Below are 22,357 nucleotides of genomic sequence, written 5' to 3' on the forward strand. Positions count from 1 at the left end.
AGCCCTCAGCCTGCATTTGACAAAAAAATTATAGGGCTTTCTTTGCATGCCGATTCTGGGAATACATAGAAATTATCGCACTCCAAGAGACCATGTTTTGTTGTGTCATCTCTCCACAAGCACGGCCCTCGCATCATCTAGGCTCCTGCGCTTGCCATACACATATACAAAGATTGTCCCCAGAAAAACATCTAAACTCTATCCTATGCAATGATCCCACCTCTCCATCATGTTCAGCATATCCTCTTATTAGAGTATTCCATGGCACAACATCTCAAATGGACAACCTGTCAAAGACTCCTTGGGCAACATGGGCCTCAAAAAGCGAGCCACACTTAGCATACATTCCAACCAAAGTATTGCCAATAGATCCCTTCCAAGTCCTGTGTGTGCCACTTCACCATGTATTTCTTGGCCCTTGATCAAGGCTCATAAGTTACCTCAAGCTTTCAACATACAAAGGAACGTGACAGCAGTGGGAGAGATGGTCTCTGGTTGCACTTTTCAAATGCTTCTAGGCCACGTGTGAGTTTAATATATCCTGTAACTAGAGCATTCTAGGATACAACATTTTAGACTGGTAGCTTGTCTAAGAATTCCCTAGCCTCTCAGAGTGAGCCACATTTTTTACATACATGTCAATCAAATTGCTGAGAGTGCTCTCAACGGAAGCAAGAACGGAAGAAGGAGAGAGAGAGAGAGAGGGAGACAGAGAGCCACACAAGTTTTGGTGGGTGCAGAACCACCCTAATCTTCTTTTTCATTCATTTATATATGTGTTTGAGTATTGTACATAACTGGGGTTAAGGCACAGTGACCTTTAACCCCACAACCTCCCACTTAAAGGACAATGTGCCTTTAAGGGAGAACACCCAGTGAGCATACTATCCAATGCCCATCAATACATGACAATACTCAAACTGCTGACTAGGTAGACTCTTCGTCAACATATCTGCAGGGTTATCATGTGTATGAACCTTGACAAGCTCTATGCGCTTGTCCTCAAGTACCTCCCTGATAAAATGGTACCTGACCTCAATGTGTTTGGTCTTTGCATGAAAGACCGGATTTCGTGCTAGCTGAATAGCACTCATGGAATCACTATGCAATGTCGGTACACCTGTATGAATCCCCAAATCTCCCACTAGCCGATCAAGCCATATAGCCTCCTTGCAACCCTCTGTGGCTGCAACATACTCAGCCTCTGTGGTAGACAAAGCAACACACTTCTGTGCGCGAGACATCCACGACACTGCACCACCTGCAAAGGTGAACACATAACCAGAAGTGGATCTCCTACTATCCACATGCCCTGCATAGTCTGAATCTGTGTACCCAAGTACACGCATGTCTCCTTTACCAAAGCAAATGCACATCTCCTTGGTACCCTTCATGTACCTCATGATGCACTTAACTGCCTCCCAATGCCTCTTTCCTGGATTAGCCATATACCGGCTAACAACTCCCACTGCAAATGCAATGTCTGGTCTAGTAGCTATCATCGCATACATAAGACTCCCAACTACTGATGCATAAGGAACCTTGGCCATCATGGCCCTCTCCTCATCTGATTTGGGACTATCTGTATGACTCAGTTTCACATATGGAGGCAATGGAGTACTCACTGCCTTCCCCCCCTCCATATTGAAACGCTGTAATACTTTTGTAACATACTCTTTTTGTGAAAGCCAAAGGAGTTTCCTACTCCGATCACGCATGATGCACATACCAAGAATATGACCTGCAAGTCCCAAATCCTTCATATCAAAGGCCTCATGCAACTTGGCCTTTAATGCATCTAGCTCATAAGTGTTCTTGCTAGCCAATAGCATATCATCCACATATAGTGCCAGGATTATCAGGCTACTATCCTTAGCTCTTTTAGTGTAGAGGCAGTGATCAATTTCACTCCTTCTAAAACCTTGGGACCGAATGAAAGCATCAAACTTCTGATACCATTCTCTAGGTGCTTGCTTAAGACCATAGAGACTCTTCTTCAGCTTGCAAACTAAATGCTCTGTGCCCTTTTCTTCAAAGCCTTCCAGCTGAACCATGTAAATTTCCTCATGCAAATCCCCATGCAAGAAAGCTGTCTTGACATCCATTTGCATAAGCTCAATATCCTCTGATGCCACTAGTCCAAGCATGCATCTAAGTGTGGTCATCTTCACCACCGGAGAGAATATCTCATCAAAGTCCACACCCTTCTCTTGCTTGAACCCTTTAGCAACCAAACGGGCCTTGTACCTAGGCACATCATCACCTGTGACCTTCATTTTGTAGACCCATTTACATGGCAATGCTTTCTTTCCATGTGGCAAAGAAACCAAGTCCCAAGTCTTATTCTTCATAAGTGAGCTCATCTCTGATTGCATCTCTGATTGCATAGCATACTCCCACTTGCGTTGATCCTCACGCATCATTGCCTCTCTGTAGCAAGAAGGCTCCCCGCAATCAGTAAGCATCACATAGTCTACCCCTGGAACGAACCTATTAGGTGGTCTAGACACTCTAGATGATCTTCTCAAGGGCATTTCAGCTTGCTGTCCCATTTGCATATCAGCCACATTTGGCTCATCATTTCCACCAATAGATGATCCATCATCTACCCTTGATTGTATACCTGTGGGAGTACTTGGTGGCACCATTTCTTGCACATTTGGTGCATGGACAGCTTGCTGTCTATCAACATATGCAGGTGGATTCACATCCTGGAAAGTGATTCTCCTCATTTCCACATCCCTCATGGGTGCCTTATGCATCTTCTTCTCATTGAAGACCACATCATGGCTGCGTATGATCTTCTTTGCTTTTGGATCCCAGAGACGATAGCCCATCTCTCCACTTTCACCATAACCCAGAAAGATGCATTTCCTAGACTTAGGATCTAGCTTCTTTCGAAGCTCTTTTGGCACATGTGCATATGCCTCACACCCAAATATACGCAAATGAGAGTAAGAGGGCTTCTTGCCACTCCATGCCTCTTCAGGAATACCACCATCCAAACTCTTGCTAGGTGATCTATTGATCACATGCACTGCAATCTTCATTGCCTCAGCCCAAAAACCACCAGAAAGACTTGCATTGGAAAGCATGCATTGCAACCTTTCTTGAATGGTACAGTTCATCTTTTCTGCAACTGGATTTTGCTCTGGATTACGAGGGGATGTAAGCTCCCTCTTAATCCCACGAGTATCACAGAAATGCTGAAAGTCATGAGAGAGATACTCTCCACCATTGTCAGTCCGTAGGCATTTAAGCGTTCTACTTGACTGATTCTCAACCAAGGCCAGCCATTTCTGAAATACCTGGAACACATCACTCTTCCGAGCTATAGCATAAGCCCACACTTTCCTAGTTGCATCATCAATGAATGTCACATAGTATTCAGCCCCGCCTAATGACCGTGTAGGCATGGGACCACATACGTCTGAATGCACCAAATCAAGCATTTCAAACTCTTTCTTTCCCCTTCTTTTATGGGCTGATTTAGTCTGCTTCCCATAGAGACAATGCTCACAAAATTCAAAATCAGAGAAACTCAAATGCGGTACATAACCCAAACGGCATAAGAGTTTCATTCCATTCTGGCTCATGTGCCCCAACCTGCAATGCCACAAAGAAGTGCTTGGCTGCTCGGTTATTGCAACAACATGATCAAATACCCCTGATACATGTAAGGGATACAAAGTCCCACACTTGGCACCCCTGGCCAAAAGCATAGAGCCCTTTTGAATTTTCCAACTCCGAAAGCCAAAAGTGGTGTGAAAACCAGCATCATCTAGTTGACCCACTGAAATAAGACTCTTGGTCAACTTAGGCACATGTCTCACATGTTTCAAAACAAATGCAGACCCATTTGCAAAAGAAAACTTTATGTCACCTGCTCCCACTATGTCACATGCATAGTCATTTCCAAGATGCACACAACCTGTCTTTCCACTGTCATAAGTGGAGAACCATTCCCTATGGGGAGTAACATGGAATGAAGCACCAAAATCCAAAATCCAATCCTGGGAATATGCATCATCTGAAGTGGTAAGCAACTCTGCAGATAAAGTAGACATGAAGAGAACATCATTGTCACTATCATGTGTGACTGCATTGATCTCCTCGATCTTCACTTTTCCTTTGTCCTCCCTTGGACTCTCTTCCTTTTGATTTGCACCCCAATTTGCATTCTTTTTCTTATCCTTTTGCTCTCTTTTCAGCTTATAGCAATCCTTTTTCATATGGCCCTTCTTGCCACAATGGTAACACTCAATGTTTCGTGCCCTGGATTTGCTACGAGACTTCCCTCTTTCTTGGGACTTTCCCCTGAACTGTGATCTGCCCACACTTTCCTAGTTGCATCATCAATGAATGTCACATAGTATTCAGCCCCGCCTAATGACCGTGTAGGCATGGGACCACATACGTCTGAATGCACCAAATCAAGCATTTCAAACTCTTTCTTTCCCCTTCTTTTATGGGCTGATTTAGTCTGCTTCCCATAGAGACAATGCTCACAAAATTCAAAATCAGAGAAACTCAAATGCGGTACATAACCCAAACGGCATAAGAGTTTCATTCCATTCTGGCTCATGTGCCCCAACCTGCAATGCCACAAAGAAGTGCTTGGCTGCTCGGTTATTGCAAACAACATGATCAAATACCCCTGATACATGTAAGGGATACAAAGTCCCACACTTGGCACCCCTGGCCAAAAGCATAGAGCCCTTTTGAATTTTCCAACTCCGAAAGCCAAAAGTGGTGTGAAAACCAGCATCATCTAGTTGACCCACTGAAATAAGACTCTTGGTCAACTTAGGCACATGTCTCACATGTTTCAAAACAAATGCAGACCCATTTGCAAAAGAAAACTTTATGTCACCTGCTCCCACTATGTCACATGCATAGTCATTTCCAAGATGCACACAACCTGTCTTTCCACTGTCATAAGTGGAGAACCATTCCCTATGGGGAGTAACATGGAATGAAGCACCAGAATCCAAAATCCAATCCTGGGAATATGCATCATCTGAAGTGGTAAGCAACTCTGCAGATAAAGTAGACATGAAGAGAACATCATTGTCACTATCATGTGTGACTGCATTGATCTCCTCGATCTTCACTTTTCCTTTGTCCTCCCTTGGACTCTCTTCCTTTTGATTTGCACCCCAATTTGCATTCTTTTTCTTATCCTTTTGCTCTCTTTTCAGCTTATAGCAATCCTTTTTCATATGGCCCTTCTTGCCACAATGGTAACACTCAATGTTTCGTGCCCTGGATTTGCTACGAGACTTCCCTCTTTCTTGGGACTTTCCCCTGAACTGTGATCTGCCCCTTTGCACATTTAAGGCTGCATCCTGCTTGTTGCCATCCATAGACTTCCGTCTAATCTCCTCGGCCAACAAGCTACCCACAACATCATCAAATTTCAGTACTCCACCAGGTGCAGAGTTACTGACAGCTGTACGAAAGGTATCCCATGAGGATGGCAATGAACATAAGAGAAATATTGCCTTAGTCTCTGCATCAAAATTCATTTTCTGAGCCTGAAGCTGGCTGAAAATAATATTTAATTCATTCAAGTGAGAAGCAATGGAGACCCCTTCCTTCATCTGCAGCTCAAACAACCTCTTCATGAGGTAAACTTTATTAGAGGCAGTTTCCTTCTCATAAGTGGCACACAATTTCTTCCACAAATCTTCCGTAGTCTGCTCATTTACTACTGTGAAATAAACTGACTCTGCAAGATGAAGTCTAATAGTAGACTTTGCTAATGCATCCAACTCATTCCAATCATCCTCAGACATATCCGCAGGCTTAGCTTCAATACCTGCCAAGGGCTTAATCTGCTTCTTTTGAATAAGCACATCCCTTATTTGTTCTTTCCACAAAGAAAAGTTTGTCCCATCAAACTTTTTAATGCTGAAAAACTCCTTTTCAGGCATGGAAGAGGATGCCATGATGCAAATAAAGCAAAAATCCCAAATGCTAGTGCCTGCAAGAGAGAATCACACCAAATACCAGGTGCACCCAAATGTGTATGCCACAATAGTGTGAAATATCACCAAAACTCAAAGCTCAAAGCATCAAAAGATGCATCTGACTCATGTGCATATACTATGCATCCATATGAGCAAATCTGACCCAAAAGAAAATGCCAATAAGTGCCAAATGACTCAAGCATAAACACTGTCCACTGGCATATGCATCAATAATATCTCATCCAAGAGAGCATAGCACTATCAGTGCATCACCAACAATGTGTCAAAGCTGTCCCTCAGCATAAAATAGCATCCATGTGCAAAGCGTCCATAAAAATAGCATCCCACAAGGCAATTTGGGCCTATCAGCGCATCCAACAAGGACCGCAATGCATCCAAATGGCCTATAAATCATCCATTGCAACCCAATGCATACCATGAATGAGCGCACACTGCTCAAACTGCAACCAGAGTGATCTGCATAAGGTATGCTCAAGAAATCATAATCCCACGGTAATGAGCGCTACTGAAAATAGAACCTGAGATGCCTCAAAACATGGGCGCCATTGCATAATCGGACTCGGCAAAAAAATCTGCAAATATCTCTCTTCTGCCAGAACTCCAAAATCCCAACCGATGAGTGAGAAATGGGAGTCAACACTTATCCACTGCCATGTGGCATAAATCTAAGGTTTCAAAACCTTAGTATGAAAAATGTATAACAGAGAGACGAAATCGAATACACAGAGATTTATAACTCTGAAAATCCTCCACCGAATCGCGCAAGAACTGATAGGTAGGGGTTTTTGGGCGTCCGGAACGCAATGGGACAGACGGTTTTAGAAACCGTGGTCTCAATCATTGGGTCCAACACACGGACTGAAAAACGTTTTTGGAAACAGAGCTATCTGTAAACTCCACCGGAGTGCGAATGATGAGCAACATAGAAGTTTTAGGACCTCCTGAGTCCACCGGAACTGACAGATCTGCAAATGGTTGCTCCAAACTTGAGTTTCAACACCCGGGCAAAAAACGCAGGAACTGACACAGTGAGTCAGAAATCCACTGAAATGATCCCAGATTCAAGAATGAAGGTGTTTCCAAGCTCCTGAAGTAATGTGGACACCAAAAGCAAGCAATAGTTGCCTCTACAAGTCAATACGGAGTCTCTGTCATCGAACGGAACAGGGAAAAGCTCAAAAAACGACTTTTTCTTTGAAAGCTCTTACAGGCTCTCAAAACCACTTCGCAAAGCCAAAGTGACTTTTCCAAAGGTTCTTCCAAGGTCTCTGCACACTCGGATGCAAGTAAAGTCACCCACAAAGCTTCCCACAGAGCTTCTCCTTCCTCCCACAGAGCTGTTGAGCTTCCAAGCATTCACGCACGCTCAGCTAGATCACCCGAGCTCTGATACCAGTTGAGAGTGCTCTCAACGGAAGCAAGAACGGAAGAAGGAGAGAGAGAGAGAGAGGGAGACAGAGAGCCACACAAGTTTTGGTGGGTGCAGAACCACCCTAATCTTCTTTTTCATTCATTTATATATGTGTTTGAGTATTGTACATAACTGGGGTTAAGGCACAGTGACCTTTAACCCCACAATTGCTACCAACAGTGGCGCACACCATGCACACTCATTTGTCACATTGAGAAATGGAATTTCCCGAATGCCTTTGATTTCCAGTAGCATATCTGCCACTACTATCCTCACTGTCAGGTTGCAATCAGTCAGGAAAAGCATCCTAATCTTAGAAGCACCACTTTTAATACTTCATGAGTAGCAAGATTTTCAAACAAGTCACTCCTTACAAGACTGCGTTTCTTGCGGCTCTAAAGTCAAAAGGAAATGGTTGATTACTTTGGTTTTTTGTGTTATGGACCCAAAGAAACCCAACATGTAACAAAGTATTGTTGCATGTCAGTTTCGAAGGGAAAACAAAGGGGCCTTCTAGTGCTGTCATGTGTTGTGTGGATTATCAGTTAAGTTGGTTAGATTTACCGAGTGAACGAAGACGGTTGTGGAAGCTTGTAGAATGTTAGATCGAAAAAGAATCTGTTAATTTGGCCTTTTGGTCGTTGTAGTCCATCTATAAAAAGGCTCGCGAATGGGGTGAAACGGTATCTGTGTTAGGATAACCAATATCTCTATTCCTGTGAATATATATCCGGAGTTCGAAACTGCTTACACTATTTTCTCCTTGGTTGAGTTCCAAAGGAAGCTGCCTGCTGTTAACGTGGAAGGGAAGTCTTTGTATTTTGATGGGGAGCACCTGCGAAATGGAAATAACCGAGTCTATAGAAGGTATTTCGCGCTTCGTAATTTTATTTTCACATATCTTCAATCGATCTTATCTTGGTTTGTAAGAGCATACGGCAAAATGCTGCATTTTTTTCCCCACAATCCCTTACAAAAGTCTCTTTTCGTAATTCTTTAGTGTTTATGTACCCGCCCTTCTTATATACGCATGGTCTTGCTCTCCTTCTTTACTTCATACTTGAGGGTTCTGTATATCTTGCTCTTTGTGACCTGTAGAAATCACACAGCCAGATATTTGTTATGCAGAAAGCTCACTAGCACAGTTTATGACAAATCCAAAACAGTCTCATTGGAATGCAGCTAAAAGAGTCTTGAGATACATGAGAGATATAAGACAGTTTAAGATAGAATACAGAGGAAGTCATCCACGGTTGCATGGATACTATGACAGTGACTATGACGAAAGATCATGAGACTAGGAGATCGACACAGGGATATGCATTTTTCCTTGGTCAAGGTGCTATATCATGGTTGTCAAACAAACAGCCAACTGTTTCTTTGTCTTCGACTGCAAAATATAGAGAGCACTCACTATAGGTGCATGTGAGGCTATATGGCTCAGAAGACTATTGTCAAAAACAGATTACTTTGATGAGTCAAAGCCAACAACAATATACTGTGATGATCAATCGGCTCAAGCATTGGCAAAGAATTCAATATATCACTCCAGGACAAAGCACATTGATGTCAGAGAGCACTTCATTAGAGAAAGAGTGTATCACACTGTAGCATTGTGATAGCAAAGAAAATGTTGCGGACATCTTTACCAAACCACTCGGTAAAGAGCTAATTGAGAAACACCGACTAGCTCTTGATTTGACGCAGAGGAAAGACATTCCCATTAAGGGGTGTGATGGAATGTACTGCTCAGTCCTTCTTCGATTCCCCAGAATCATCATCTTGAGGAAAGGCCTACTTCATGATGTTGATCTTGAGGGAAGGTGTTGAGAGTTCACGCTCATCTGAATAGAGGAGATGATGGAGACGAAGACCATGCACAAATACAGGACTCAGAATTTGACCCCCCAACATGAGAAAACTCTGCTCTTCGCCCTTCATCAACATCTCCAAGGAATCCATAAAGCATAGCCAACTATGTGCATTCCATCCAAGGTAGTGACATGGAGATGTGGGAGGCATCCATGGAGATTACAAAGACATTCCATAAGAGTAAGCCCTAGTACAAGGACCTTGTACGAGATTGAGATCAAGTTGTATGGGGAGGAGGGTAGTAATGTTAGCTACATTTTTTACAATTCTTGGCATGGTGAAAAGAGTGAGCGAAAAGTGGAGTGGATGAGTAGGGGAGCAGATGAGTAGATTAGAGTTAGAGGAGGAACCATGGAGCAAGTAGTAGAGTAGGGCTAGAGAAGGGAGAGTGGAGCAAAGTAGAAGAGCAGGGTATCCATATTATGTTCGAGGCCATGGTTAAATACACAATCTACCTTAAATTAATCAAAATTTGAGCCACCGCGATGCTCGAGGGATACACTACTAAAAAACCCTAGGTATCAAGTGCGTTTAAGGGATATTTAAAAAACCCCTCAACTAAAATTTTCCCCCCCAAATAAAATCACCCCTCTTTACTTATGAACTAACGGATTTTTTTTCTAAAGTTGAATTTAAAAACCCATCATGAATCCTACTAAATTTTTTCTAAAAGTAGAATTAAAATACCCCTCCTTTTGAATACACATGGTACACCAAAATTTTGTGAGGTAAACCCCCCAAGCCACTGTAACTAGAGACCTAGTGGTGCCATCCAGATAACCATGAGTCATCTTAATAAGAGGGCCTTAAACTAATCAATATCTGAGCCAACACAATGACTAGAGGCCCCGTACGAGGGTGACATCCAAATAATCATGATCCATCTTTAATTAACCAAAATTCAAGCCGCTAAATAATCACATGCCTAGCCACTCGAGCAGTGCTGTATTTTGCAAACATTCTTTGCTATGCAAAGGCTTTATTAAAAGGCCTTAAAATAAAGTAAAACTTGTCCTTTTCATTAAAGGTAAGGGCATCACATTGATTGGAACTTGATTGCTTATTTTGACCAAAAAATAATGGCGGGCATGGAAGCCCATCCAATTATAGAATCATGAGCTACTATTTTATCTCATGCCACTGCAATGACTAGTAATTAACTACACTAAAAATAATCAAGATTTATTTTGTCCCAAAAATATTCGCATGCAAGCTTGAAAATTGCATGCAATCACATGCCATTGTAGTGATTAGTAATGAACTTAAACATAATTGGGACATCCAAATAGCTGCCATGCTGGTAACTGGTGGTAATTAAGTTGCATGCATGCCGGTGCACCAAATGGATAGGAAAAGTTTCCCAGGTCGTAGATGCATTCAATGCACCCTTAGATCGCTTGCAAGCTTGCTGGTGCCGCCCAAATAATCATGAAGGATACGCCATGCCGATGGCTAGTAATTAAGTGGTAATGCAATCACATGCAAGACTGTTGAGCATTAGTAAGCAAGAAAACTCAAGAAGAGTTATTTTTACAGCAAAAATGTTTTTGACTTGTTACAAAATATATGATAACACTGTCATAACTGTCTAGACATGGTTTTTCCCATAAAGGACTTGAGAGCTCCTAGGATGTCTCCTATGAATCGTGTGGATGGACATGGATAACAACTGTGCAGGGGTGTTGAAGCTTACCTTCCCATTGAAAACAAATGACGATGTTTTCTCTGGATGGTGGCCAGTGAGTCCCTGTACTTCTCTAGAAGGTTTTCTGAGAATGTCTATGGTAGCTCTTGTGGGAAGATAAGTTGAGAACACTGGCATGGAGGTTCCTGCCTTGAGATATTTTCTATTTCTCTTCCCACATCCCCTTTACTTTTGGAGGCTGGATTTGCAATTGCTGGTAGACTCTACAACATTTGGAGACTTTCTCAATCACTTTTGTTCTTGAGGAAGCATTATGTGTAAGGGCCTCAACCATAGATGAAATTCTCTTTTGTCTCTTCCCACCAAAGCCTAATACCTCACCAACCACTCCTCAAAACGAGTGGAGCATCTAGCTCCCTCAAAAATACTCATTCTAATACCTCATATGCTCTAGGATCCACTTGTCTTTGTAGCTGTTTATCTCTCTCATTCTAATACCTCGTACGCTCTAGGATCCACTTGTCTTTGTAGCTGTTTATCTCTCTTTTGGGGTGACTGGCTGCCATCTTCATTGCAATATGAAGCCATAAGTTCTCATGAGTGTGCATCTGTTCGAACTTAGGCTGCATTTGACACTGGAGTGTGATAAAATCTCTCAGTTCATCATATTTATATCACGTACCTTTCACATCCTCCACCTCCTCACCCATTGAAGCCTCAACAGGGGGCTTGTGTGCTTCCTTGGCTATCCTTTTCTTGTTTGTTCGATTTCGTTTCTTTAAGTCCTACTCCATATGTACCAATGGATGTGCTGATGACTCTACAGGAGGTACCTCTGTGTGACCTAAATCTACTTCACGTGGCTCAATTGAGGATAGGGATAGAGGCACATGCAAGAATAAAGGTGGCTCGGCTCATATGGTGGGAGACCAAATCTTTCAAGGATATGCATTGTTCATCCTATTAAAGCAACAGGGGTATGAGAAAGCTCTTCAATGATGTCTCATAAAAGCTTGGAATTTGGGATCTTGTTGCTGCAAGGAAGCCCATTCCTTCTCATCCATCTACACAGTCACATCAGTACTCAAGCGTAATCTACCATCTTAGCTCAGGTTTTTCATTAAAAAATAGCTACAACATCTGATAGCTTGGTTTAAAAAAGAAATATGTTTGTGGTCATGACTAGGTTGCAACATATTCTGCAGAATTTAGACATTCATCCAACCAACCTGTCAACTTTGTAGAACCATGTTCAAAATTTTCTTCAAAAAGGCCTGCTTCCCCTCCAATCCAATACCTGTCACCAAGAGAAACATTTCTACAGTTATGATGAACGAGGAAGAGTACAGTAATAGCCTAACATTTCTGTAAAGGCATTCCAAGATCAAAATGACAATAACAGAGAGATCTATCTAGAAACAAAATTATCTTTCCACATATGAGCCTTGGTCTTTCCAAGAAGAGCCATGGTAGGAATAGGTGACTGTAGAGGCTATGCCTAGCTCCTCATGGCTGGATCTAGCTATGTTTGAATCCTCATGCTAAAAATGGAGGATTTGTGCCCCGTTTATAGGCAGGGGTGGATCTGCCCAACTTTTTAGGCATATCCTGATTTGCTCCAAGATTGGCATTGATGGAGGTTTCTCAAGCAAGGAGAGGGAGACGATCAGCAGCATGAGGGTGGAATAGTGGAGGCAAGCTCAGAGGAGGAGGCAACCAGGAGAAGCTAGGAGTTAGAACAATTTGAGAAGCTAAGGTCATTAGTTGGAGCTACTTCATTGCAGCAACTTGATCCTTTTGTTGCTTTATCCACCATCTGTCCGCTGCCTCAATAAACAGGTGTGTGGCCTCACAGATTTTCAGTCAATGAAGAATTAGGTGGAAAGGATCCTCTTATATAAGCACCAAAACAATCTCCCAAAATTGTGTGACTTGTAGCAATGAGCAATAAGGTTGCAATGGCCCACTCCTAGGACTATTATACTTCCCAAGTGACAACTGCAGATGGTCAACACCTAGGGCTGTTACTGCCCTAACAAACTGACTGACGTGGATCCTGGCCCTAGTGATGTGGCCTACCAAGTGGTGCTTGCTAGGTCCACCGTGCTCCTAATGGGACATGTAAAACATCTTCTGGCTCCAAAGTCTGATTGATGTGTCATCCAATACAAATGCCCACTCCTAAGGCTGTTACTGGCCAATTGGGATGCGGCTATTGGCCCTAGTGTTATGATTGATCCTCTTGTGAAGAACTCGGTTAGGTTCTTGTGCACCCAAAGAATTGCCTTGAGATATCCTCTCTCTAAATTCCAATTGACATGCCATCCGGTGCAATACACAAACTCCTTGACTGGCAAATCAAAGCCATCCACTATTCCGCATAGAAATAGTGAAGTATAATTCAAGACCTTAAGGCAACTGAGAAAAGGTAAGTATAGGAGTTATTTCTTACTTCCCCAAGATACTTTTGAACAAACCTAGAGCCGACTACACAGATAAATGTAGCAGTTGTATGGTGGGCGACAGCCTCCGCCAGCATGGTTTTTCCTGTCCCTGGTGGTCCATATAACAAAACCCCTCTTGGAGGATCAATATCAATCTGTAATGTAGATATCTGGAAGTATCAATAGCCTGAAATCAAGGGGCTAGCAAGGAGGACTTTTCACTTCACAGAATTGGAGAGGACAGTTCCTTGAGCGACCCACGACTAGCAGTAGTATAGCAGCAAGGCAATGAGGGAGACTGGAAATATCAAGAGCCTGAAATCGAGAGGCTAGCAAATGCGTTCAACAACGGAGAGCTTCATAGAAGTGGAGAGAACAGTTCCTTGAGCGACCCAAGAATTGACTAGAGGAAGACCTCCAATATCATGACTATCAGTTGAAGAAGCTCTTTGTGATCAGGTAAGAAGTAGACATTTGTTCAATTCAACGGCCGCACACCAAGTTGTTCAGTCGAGCTACGAAGCTCTTCCCAACAATTACCAAATATAGACTCGACTCAATTTCAAATCAAGGACCTAGTGGCAGAAGAGTTTCGAAAAGGGGAAGCGATCACAATTCCGTAGATGATGAAGCTAGGCTTTGCAGGCAGGAAGAAACCATCTTTCCACAATGCTGACATGCCAAAACGTGCCAAGAAGGAAAAAGAGAATCGATGTACCTAGAAGCTTGGAGCTCGACTGAAGGATTGACGTACCCACCAGAAGCTCGGAGAAGAGTCAACGTGCCAAAAAGTCGATTGTTCGATCGACTACTCGGAAGCTCGAATGAAAGATCGACGTACCCAGAAGTGCCGAAGAGTCGACGGAAGAGTCTTAAGTACCACAAACCCCCCAGACTACCAGGCGGTATGAAGCCTGGATGGACATAGCATTCGAGCCCTAAACCCGTGCATGTGCTAAGCCCCTTCCCTTGAGTTGGTAAGACGCTTGCATGCAAATATGCCAAGTGTCGCCCTTCACCATATGATCCCTCGATTACTGCCGCCAGCTGCACTCTCACTCGACACCTGCCCTTGCCTCCCTTGTCCCTTCCATTGCTCGTTTCGCATTTAGCATCACCTTCGATACCAGCGTACGGTTCACGACTTAGCGACCTCATCTGTATCGTGAGAATCGTCAGAAAGGACAGCCGGAGTAGAAGAGCGCAATGGCTGCTGTTGGTCCTGGACCAATTTCCAGGTCTCGAGACATTCCTGGCGAGCCTACCCAAACAAGCACAGCTCTGTTGGAGAAGACCGCCGCGATTCTCCAGAGCTTCAAGCCAATCAACAGGATTCATGCCCATCTCTGCGCGTGAGCTCATATCCCGTTATGTATAGAAAATCCTGTTTTTCTTTGCATTCACGCAATAGTAAAGGCTGTGAACTGGAAAATTTCGGTTTATGCGTTCATCACTTTATTTGTTCGTTGTTCGATTTGCTGTTGTGCGCATGTAGGTTTCACTTTTATGCGTATGATATGAGAAGACAAGTGGAGGCAGATCATTTCTGCACTCACTACAACAAAGATGTTCACCAGTGTCTCATATACGACACTCCCGAGAAAGATCCACGACTCATCGGTGTAGAGTATATCGTTACTGAGAGGGTTTTCCTAACCCTTCCAGACGAAGAGAAAAAGCTATGGCATTCCCACGAATACGAAGTGAAGAGCGGAATTCTTTTCATGCCAAACCTTCCAGAATTTGCAGAACTTCCTGAGATGGCCGAGCTTTGCAAGACATATGGCAAGGTCTTCCATTTCTGGCAGTTCGATAAGGGGGATCCGTTGCCACTCGGGCCACCACAGCTCATGGCGTCATTCACTGCAAATGGGCAATTGGCGCCAGAGCTTGCGGAAGGTGATGATGCATCACCCGATAATGGAAAAAGATCCAACCGTTGATTGATTGATTGATTTTCAAATTCTCTTACTCTTTCAGCAAATCGGTTCTGTTTTGACATTAATCGCTTCCTGCTGCAGACGTGCAGAAGCGCTTCGGTGTGTCGTTTGAAGAAAAAAGAAAGAGGCGGGAACATTTGAAAGGTCCAGATCATGGAATACACAGTCTTGCAAATTACTGGCAATCTGGGAAAGGATTTACTACAGAGTTGCGTGAAACAGGACATCCTTCCTAGTAAATCTGCATAGTAATGTGGTATGGTACTAATTGTCAATATATTTCCAGTTGTAGTGTACTGGCCTTTGAGAGTCCTGTTTCTCCTTCAAATCATAAGCCTTCTACAAAAATGTGTTCTCTGGTTGCGAGTCAATCTCACGAATACATTTCCTAGAAGGAACTCCTAGGGAAATATAAGCATTTGCTTGCAATTGATGTAGAAGGTTATGGAGCTAGAAGAGCATGGTCAGCTACTAAATTTTTGTATTCATATACTTTAGGGCGAAGAACTTTGAAATTGATGTCTATGTGCGCGCTCTCACTCCATCCATAAATGTCTTCAAGTGGACATTCTCTTAGGGTGTAATTAGACTTCTTATCTTATCTTACTATATATTAAGAAGGGAGAGATACACAAGAGGCTACCACATGGTAGAGAAGAGGAGGTTTGGAAAGAGGAGGGAGGTTCGGGAGAGGCTCGATGGAGGCATGAGGAGGCACGGTGCCCTTTGCACGCAACATGAGGGACATGAGTAAGGATAGAGTGCATTCACCACGTGGCAACACGAGGAGCCAAGAACGGAGGGTTCAGGATAGCACGCAACATGAGTCGTGGGTGGCGGGACAGATTGCTAGGGGGATGGTTGAGGTGGCGCAGGATAGCACGCAACATGAGTCACGAGTGACGTGACAGATTGCCAGGGGGAATGGTCGAATGTGCTTGCAGATAGTACTTAGCAATTGACTGACGTTGTGGGCATCTGTGGCACGTGTGACGGCTGCACAGGGAGGGGAAGAGCCCCATAGAGAAGGGGGGGAGGGGAGTAAATGCAAAGGACAGTGTCCAGAGAGGAAGGGGGGAGTCATTGCGAGTGGATTCGGGGGAGTAATACGTGCCTCGACACGTGGCGTGGCCTTGTGAAGACATGCGGCGAGTGGGTCGAGGGGGCAGAGAGTGGAGAGAGAGGAGGGAGGGGAGAGAGAGGGAGGAGAGACAAGAAAAGAGAGGTGAGGGGGGAGAGACAGAGAGAGACTGGGGGTGAGGGAGAGAGAGAGAGAGAGAGAGAGAGAGAGAGAGAGCCCGACACACCCCGTTTTTCTTTTGGGGTAATTGGGAGGGACACACCCCCCCCCCCCCCCCCACTCTCAGTGGGGGGGCGGGATAGAGAGAGAGCGGAAAGGTGAGAGTTCTTCGAGAGAGAGAGAGAGAGAGAGCGGTGAAAGGTGAGAGAGTTCTTCGAGAGAGAGAGAGGGGGGGGGGCAAGAGAGAAGAGACAGAGAGGGGGGGAGAGAGGAGGGAGCGAGAGAGAAGCTGGCCGAGATTCACCCTCCTACCTCTTCTTTTTTTTTTTTGGGGGGGGGGGGGTAAAATGCCGGCTTTATTAGAAAGGGTGGTCAACCTCAAACAAAAGAACCTTATACAAAAAATGGCTATCAGATTGGGCAGGGCACCTGTGGCCAGCGTTGCAAAGGCAGTAAAACCACACTACAAATCGACACACACAATAAAAAGATGCAACTACCACAAAACAATACCAAGCCACTGGGCATAACCTTTAGCGACCAATCAGGCTTTGTGTTTCAACATACTTTGTTTTGAAAATCCAGCGAACACTGATGATAGAGTGATGGCAGGGACGAGGCACAAATCCCAGGTATGGTTCCAATGAATGGCTTCCATCTCGGTTTCCATGGCTTTCTTCTAGTGAGGCTGGGAAAGGGCTTGAGATTTGTAAGTATGCTCACGGTCGTCGAGGATGTGGGACATGAGGGCATAATTGACCTGGAGAGCATTAGAAGGGAGAGTAGGGGTATGTCTCTGAGAGCAACGAGGGCCATCATCAGAGGGCGGCTCAGAATAATAATCTCAAAGACCAGAGGAGCGAAGAGTATCAAGCAACCACCGTGGAACTCGAACCGGACGCTGATCAAAGCTAGAAGAACCAAGATCATGTGAAGAGGCCAGAAGAGTAAGAGATGGAGGGGGAGGGCTCCGAAGAAGAGGATAGGGGAGAGGGAGCATACGAGGGCTCACGGGGCTCGAGAGCACTGTGGAACTCGAACCAGATGCTGATCAAAGCTGGAAGAACCAGGATCATGTGAAGAGGCCGGAAGAGGAAGAGGTGGAGGGGGAGAGGGTTCCGAAGAAGAGGATAGGGGAGGAGGAGCATACGAGGGCTCACGGGGCTCGAGAGTATCACCAAGAACAGAGGGCGAGTTCGAGGAAGAAGAAGGAACTTGCTCATCAAAGATCACATCTCTGTTGACACAGACTCGACGAAGTGTTTAAGATCCTAGCCATTGATGGGGGAAAAACTATGGTCGCTTACATAGCATAATCTCAAGAAAGCAACAACAAAATACACATACGAACAAAGATCCAACACTTGGGTCTCAAACATCACATATAGTTCGATCTTGATATATTGCAACTGAGTATGCTCTAGATAGAGACAAGAGGTTTCGTCTCTTTTCTCAGCCTTTTCATCATTACAATTGTGGATATAAGAAAGGTCAAAGTGGACTGCTTGCATGCTTTTTAAGTATGGAAGTTGGCTCCACTTTGGTCTATGCCATGGAAAAAGCTTGCAAAATCCATCACGAGAGACATGTCACCGAGCAACATTCATATGCATATTAAAGGAGAAGGCAAGATTCTTAAACATTAGGTTGTGGGCTACATGTGTGTTTTCAATAGAAGAATCATTGGGACTTACAGTCTCATGTACCTATTCATGATGAAGTCGTCATTCCACTGCCTATGAAGTGAACAACATTCTCGTAGAGCCAAAGTAGAATCTACCAGTAGAGAATTGGGAAACGGAAATCCGTTCTTTAAAAATCAATGACCACTTTTGTCCATCCCTCTTTACACACTCTTAGGAAAAAGGAAACTCATTTTGGGGCCTTTTAGCCTAGAAGGAAAATAGCCCTCCACCAATCAAAGGAGGGCCAACGTAAAGTTGAAAAAATACAAAAAAGGCAGAAAAAATAAATATTGTCAAGTTTGCATTCAATTAGGATACTTGAGCTACTTTGTTATATCTGACACACGGTGCTGAATTCGGTACTTCTGACATCAGGGGTTAACCTGTCAAATCACTTTCTTTAGTATACTTTTTTGGGGCCTTTTTGGCCTTTCTGGTCTTCAGTGTTTCAAAGGTCGTTTCGGGGGATTTGGCCCACTCCAGACGCTCCGGTTTGGCAAAAGTACCGAATTTAGCACTGTGTGTCAGTGGAGTTAGTGTTTTAGAGGAAAGAGAAATGAAGAAATTGTGAATTTCTCTCAGGCCCCCGAAATGAGGTCCCTTTTTTCCTAATGATACGACACCCAACAAGGTATGTAGATAGATAGATAGATAGAGAGAGAGAGAGAGAGAATATATTATATATTATAATGTCATATTATATAATATAATAATACACACACACAACATACACACATATATTATATTATATATGAGAAATATACTATAATATAATAAATACATATAGATATTATATACAATATATTATATAGCTAATATTTATTATTTTATATATAGATATTATGTATTATATGTATGTATTAATGTAGCGTGTGTGTGTGTGTGTACACATATATCTTACTATATGTTATAATATACATAGAGAGAGAGATAGATTGATAGATTGATATAGTGTTGGCTCTTTCCCACGGCTTCCGCAGGAAGAGTAGGGTATTCTAAGTATGCAGGGTTTCGAGGCTTTTTGTCACCTACAAATATATCGGGGTTGTCGTTTGTAGTATACGTGTAGCTTAGAACCTCGAGTCGTATTCCGGTGAGAGACATAGGCTTAAGTGTGGTAAGCAAACATAGTGCATGCATGTGTAAAATGAACATGTATCATCATGGTTGAGGTAATGAAGACTTTCGCCTTCATTGGAGGTTGTAGGGTTTAGGAGGAGTACAAGGGTTAGAGGGAGGTTCAGGGTTTAGAAGGAGGTTCCAAGGTTTAGAAGGAGGTTCCAAGTTTAGAAGGAGGTTCCAAGGTTTAGAAGGAGGTTCTAGAGTTCAAAAGGAGGTTCCAAGGTTTAGAAGAAGTTCCAGGGTTAGAAGGAGGATCCAAGGTTCAGGGTAGAGTACATGGTGGAGAACTCGTCCCCCTCGTAGATCATGGAGATTAAGGGTTGAGGAACTAAGGGTTTAGGGGGAGCATAGGAGTGGGAGAGGAAGAAGGTGTAAGAGCATGGGGGAAAGAAGAGAGAGGAGGGAGGAGGAGGAGGGAGGAGGAGGAGTAGGAGGAGGAGGAGGAGAAGGGAGGAGGAGGAGGGAGGAGGAGAGGGAGAGGATGGGTTGCAAGGTTGGAGGAGAGGGGAGGAGGAGTTGCAAGGTTAGGACATGCTTTTGGACGTGGAGTGCAAAGAAGCATGGACACTTGAGACATTTGCTTGGAATACCAAAGTAGAACTCAACACAATTCCCCAAAGAGTGTGGGCTTCATTTCATTATGGGGTATTTATACAAGTTGGAGAGCTTCTCTCTCTGCATGTAGGAATTGTAAGACATTCTCTCTCTACATGTAGAACTTGCATATAGAAGTTGCATGTAGGAGTTGCATGTAGAATTCGCATGTTGCATGTTGCATGTTGCATGTAGGAGTTGCATGTAGAACATGCATGTAGGAGTAGCATGTAGGACTTGCATGTAGGACTTTCATGTAGGAGTTGCAAGTAGAAGCCGCAAGTAGAACATGCATGTAGGAATTGCATGTAGGAGCTGCATGTAGAACTCGTATGTAGGAATCACAAGTAGAACTTGCATGTTGAGGATCCCTAAGAGAGGTTATTCCTAGCCTTATGCAAGTACAAGTGGAGCTTTGCCACTACTCTACACACACATTCTGTACTACCTAAGTTCATGTTGGCATATAGACAACATACTCTTGGATCCATTTTATTACCCGTCATCGGGTTATGGCTTATTGTGAGCATGTAGCTGTGTTGCCTTGAGTCTTTAGTCCAGTGGAGCTGTGGAACTTGTGTCGTGTCCAGTCGATCCTACTGTAAAGCCTTGGCACCATACAATTTTTGCTCAATTTCCACATAGCGTGTATCCACCATTTGTTCGAATAGAGATATGTGGTGTGCTTCTAAGAAGATCACTCTTTGATAGAGTCGGCTTGTAATATCTGAGCATCGACCTGTTCATTGGGATTGAAACTGAGTGGAGGCAAATGGCCATCGAGGTAACATGGGACCTCCAGAATGTATTCCAATGTTTTGCAGAAGATAGCACTTAGGCAAAGGAAGCGATCAATGTTGCCGTGCATTATTTGCTCATGTTGCTAACATGCTCAGATCATTGTGCCTTGGATATTCCATTCTACACCAAAGTATGGTTCAATCATTGGCCAATTAATGGTGCGACCTTCATCCAAAGTATGTATGTTGGCTTTCCATTTTTTATGTCATGGAACTACATAGAACTTGGGATGGGTTTTGAGACATGGAGGTGCACGTAGGTACTCTTTCAAGAAGATGACATCAAAGAGCTTGGGACGGCGCCAATCAGGTTGTGGATCCAACTTGCTTATCCAACCTTCACTAATTTGACGCTAACGAAGGTTGGTAGGGAAGTCGAGGGTCCATCCACCTCAAGTTTTCATAACAAGATATTTGTTCCAAAATTCCTTGATGGGGTTATTGGGAAGTGGTATCTCATAAAAATCATACCCATCATTGGAACTTGGCATGGGAGTACGAATTGGATTATCCAGATCCTGATATTCAAAATCAAATACTATGTCATTTTCTGCTGATGGAAGCACAAGTTCAACAGGCAAAGGTTGAGAAAACATGTGTGCCTCAGAATCTATGGAGCACTCTAAGGTGGATGGAACCTATGTGGAGACATGATGAAGAGAGTGCTCATGACATGTACCTCAAGTCAATTAGGTTCCAAGATAGATTAGCTTGGACTCATAAAGAGAATCTTGAGATAGTGCAAAGTGCTTGATTGATATTACTTCAAATGAACCTCCCTTTTATAGGTGAGGGTACTTACATCCATATGCTTGTGGTTTAGTAGTTTGTTGGCATACATCACATCCTTTTACATATTCATAGGCATTTGGCCACAGTGTTGGCCACCAGTAGCCTACGAGGAGGACTTTTCTTGCTGTGGTTTCCCCTTCGAAGTGTCCTCCTGCAATGCCTTCATGGACTTCACTCAGGATTGGCATGATCTCATGAGGCATTACACATCTTCTGAATACCTGGTCCTTGCCCATCTTGTACAGTTGTTTTGCAATGAATTGATAGGGTGCAACCTTTAGAATTAGTTTTCTGGAATCTACTGCTTTCATTTCAGGGCGTGGTCTTCTTGCCATTAAGTACCCAAGGATATCTCCATACCACTCTGAAACAGCATCTATTTGAAATAGTGTGGCATCTGGTAAGTCGTCTTCTACTCCAGTGGCTTCTTCTCCCGACTTGACATGAAACATGTGATCAGCAACATAGTGTTGGGCACCTTTGTGGACCACTATTTTGAAGTTGAATTCTTGAAGCAAGAGGATCCATCTAGTTATTCTTCCTGTTGTAACGGATGGTTCACAAGATAAAGCAATGCTTGATGGTCAGTGTAGAAGACAAAATCATTTTGCAGTAGATAGTGCCGAAATTTCTTAACAATATACACCATTACTAGGGCTTCTCTTTCTGTGGTGGTATAGTTAATCTCTGCATCATTGAGTTGTCGACTGGGCGAAGTAGAATGGGTAGTCTTTCTTATGTTCAACAGGTTGACAAAGCACACTCCCAATTGCATACTTGGATCCGGCATGTCCCATAAAGACATGTACAGCTTTGGAA

General features: G+C 43.5%; 1 protein-coding gene and 1 long non-coding RNA gene across 3 annotated transcripts; one reads left to right on the forward strand and one right to left on the reverse strand.

The window, feature by feature from the left end:
• Window positions 1-10,518: 10,518 nt before the first annotated feature.
• LOC147885158 (uncharacterized) lies at window positions 10,519-14,487 on the reverse strand. Of its 2 annotated transcripts, none has more exons than XR_015543563.1 (3): window positions 14,120-14,487; window positions 12,151-12,218; window positions 10,519-10,763 (listed from the first exon to the last, which is right to left on the reverse strand). It is a non-coding gene; the product is annotated as an uncharacterized LOC147885158 (long non-coding RNA). The 2 variants fall into 2 exon arrangements; XR_015543564.1 differs by having other exon boundaries at window positions 14,084-14,487.
• Window positions 14,488-14,496: 9 nt separating this feature from the next.
• Window positions 14,497-15,767, forward strand: LOC147885159 (naphthalene 1,2-dioxygenase subunit alpha (DUF1264)). Its single transcript, XM_087397672.1, has 3 exons — window positions 14,497-14,717; window positions 14,861-15,264; window positions 15,387-15,767. The coding sequence occupies exons 1-3, from the start codon at window positions 14,572-14,574 to the stop codon at window positions 15,539-15,541; spliced, it is 705 nt and encodes a 234-aa protein (XP_087253798.1). The 5' UTR covers window positions 14,497-14,571; the 3' UTR covers window positions 15,542-15,767.
• The last annotated feature ends 6,590 nt before the right edge of the window (window positions 15,768-22,357 follow it).

The sequence above is a fragment of the Dipteris shenzhenensis genome, chromosome 26 (assembly GCF_047967505.1).
Source record: "Dipteris shenzhenensis isolate YYH24624 ecotype China chromosome 26, Dip_SZ_1.0, whole genome shotgun sequence".
Classification (NCBI taxonomy): domain Eukaryota; kingdom Viridiplantae; phylum Streptophyta; class Polypodiopsida; order Gleicheniales; family Dipteridaceae; genus Dipteris; species Dipteris shenzhenensis.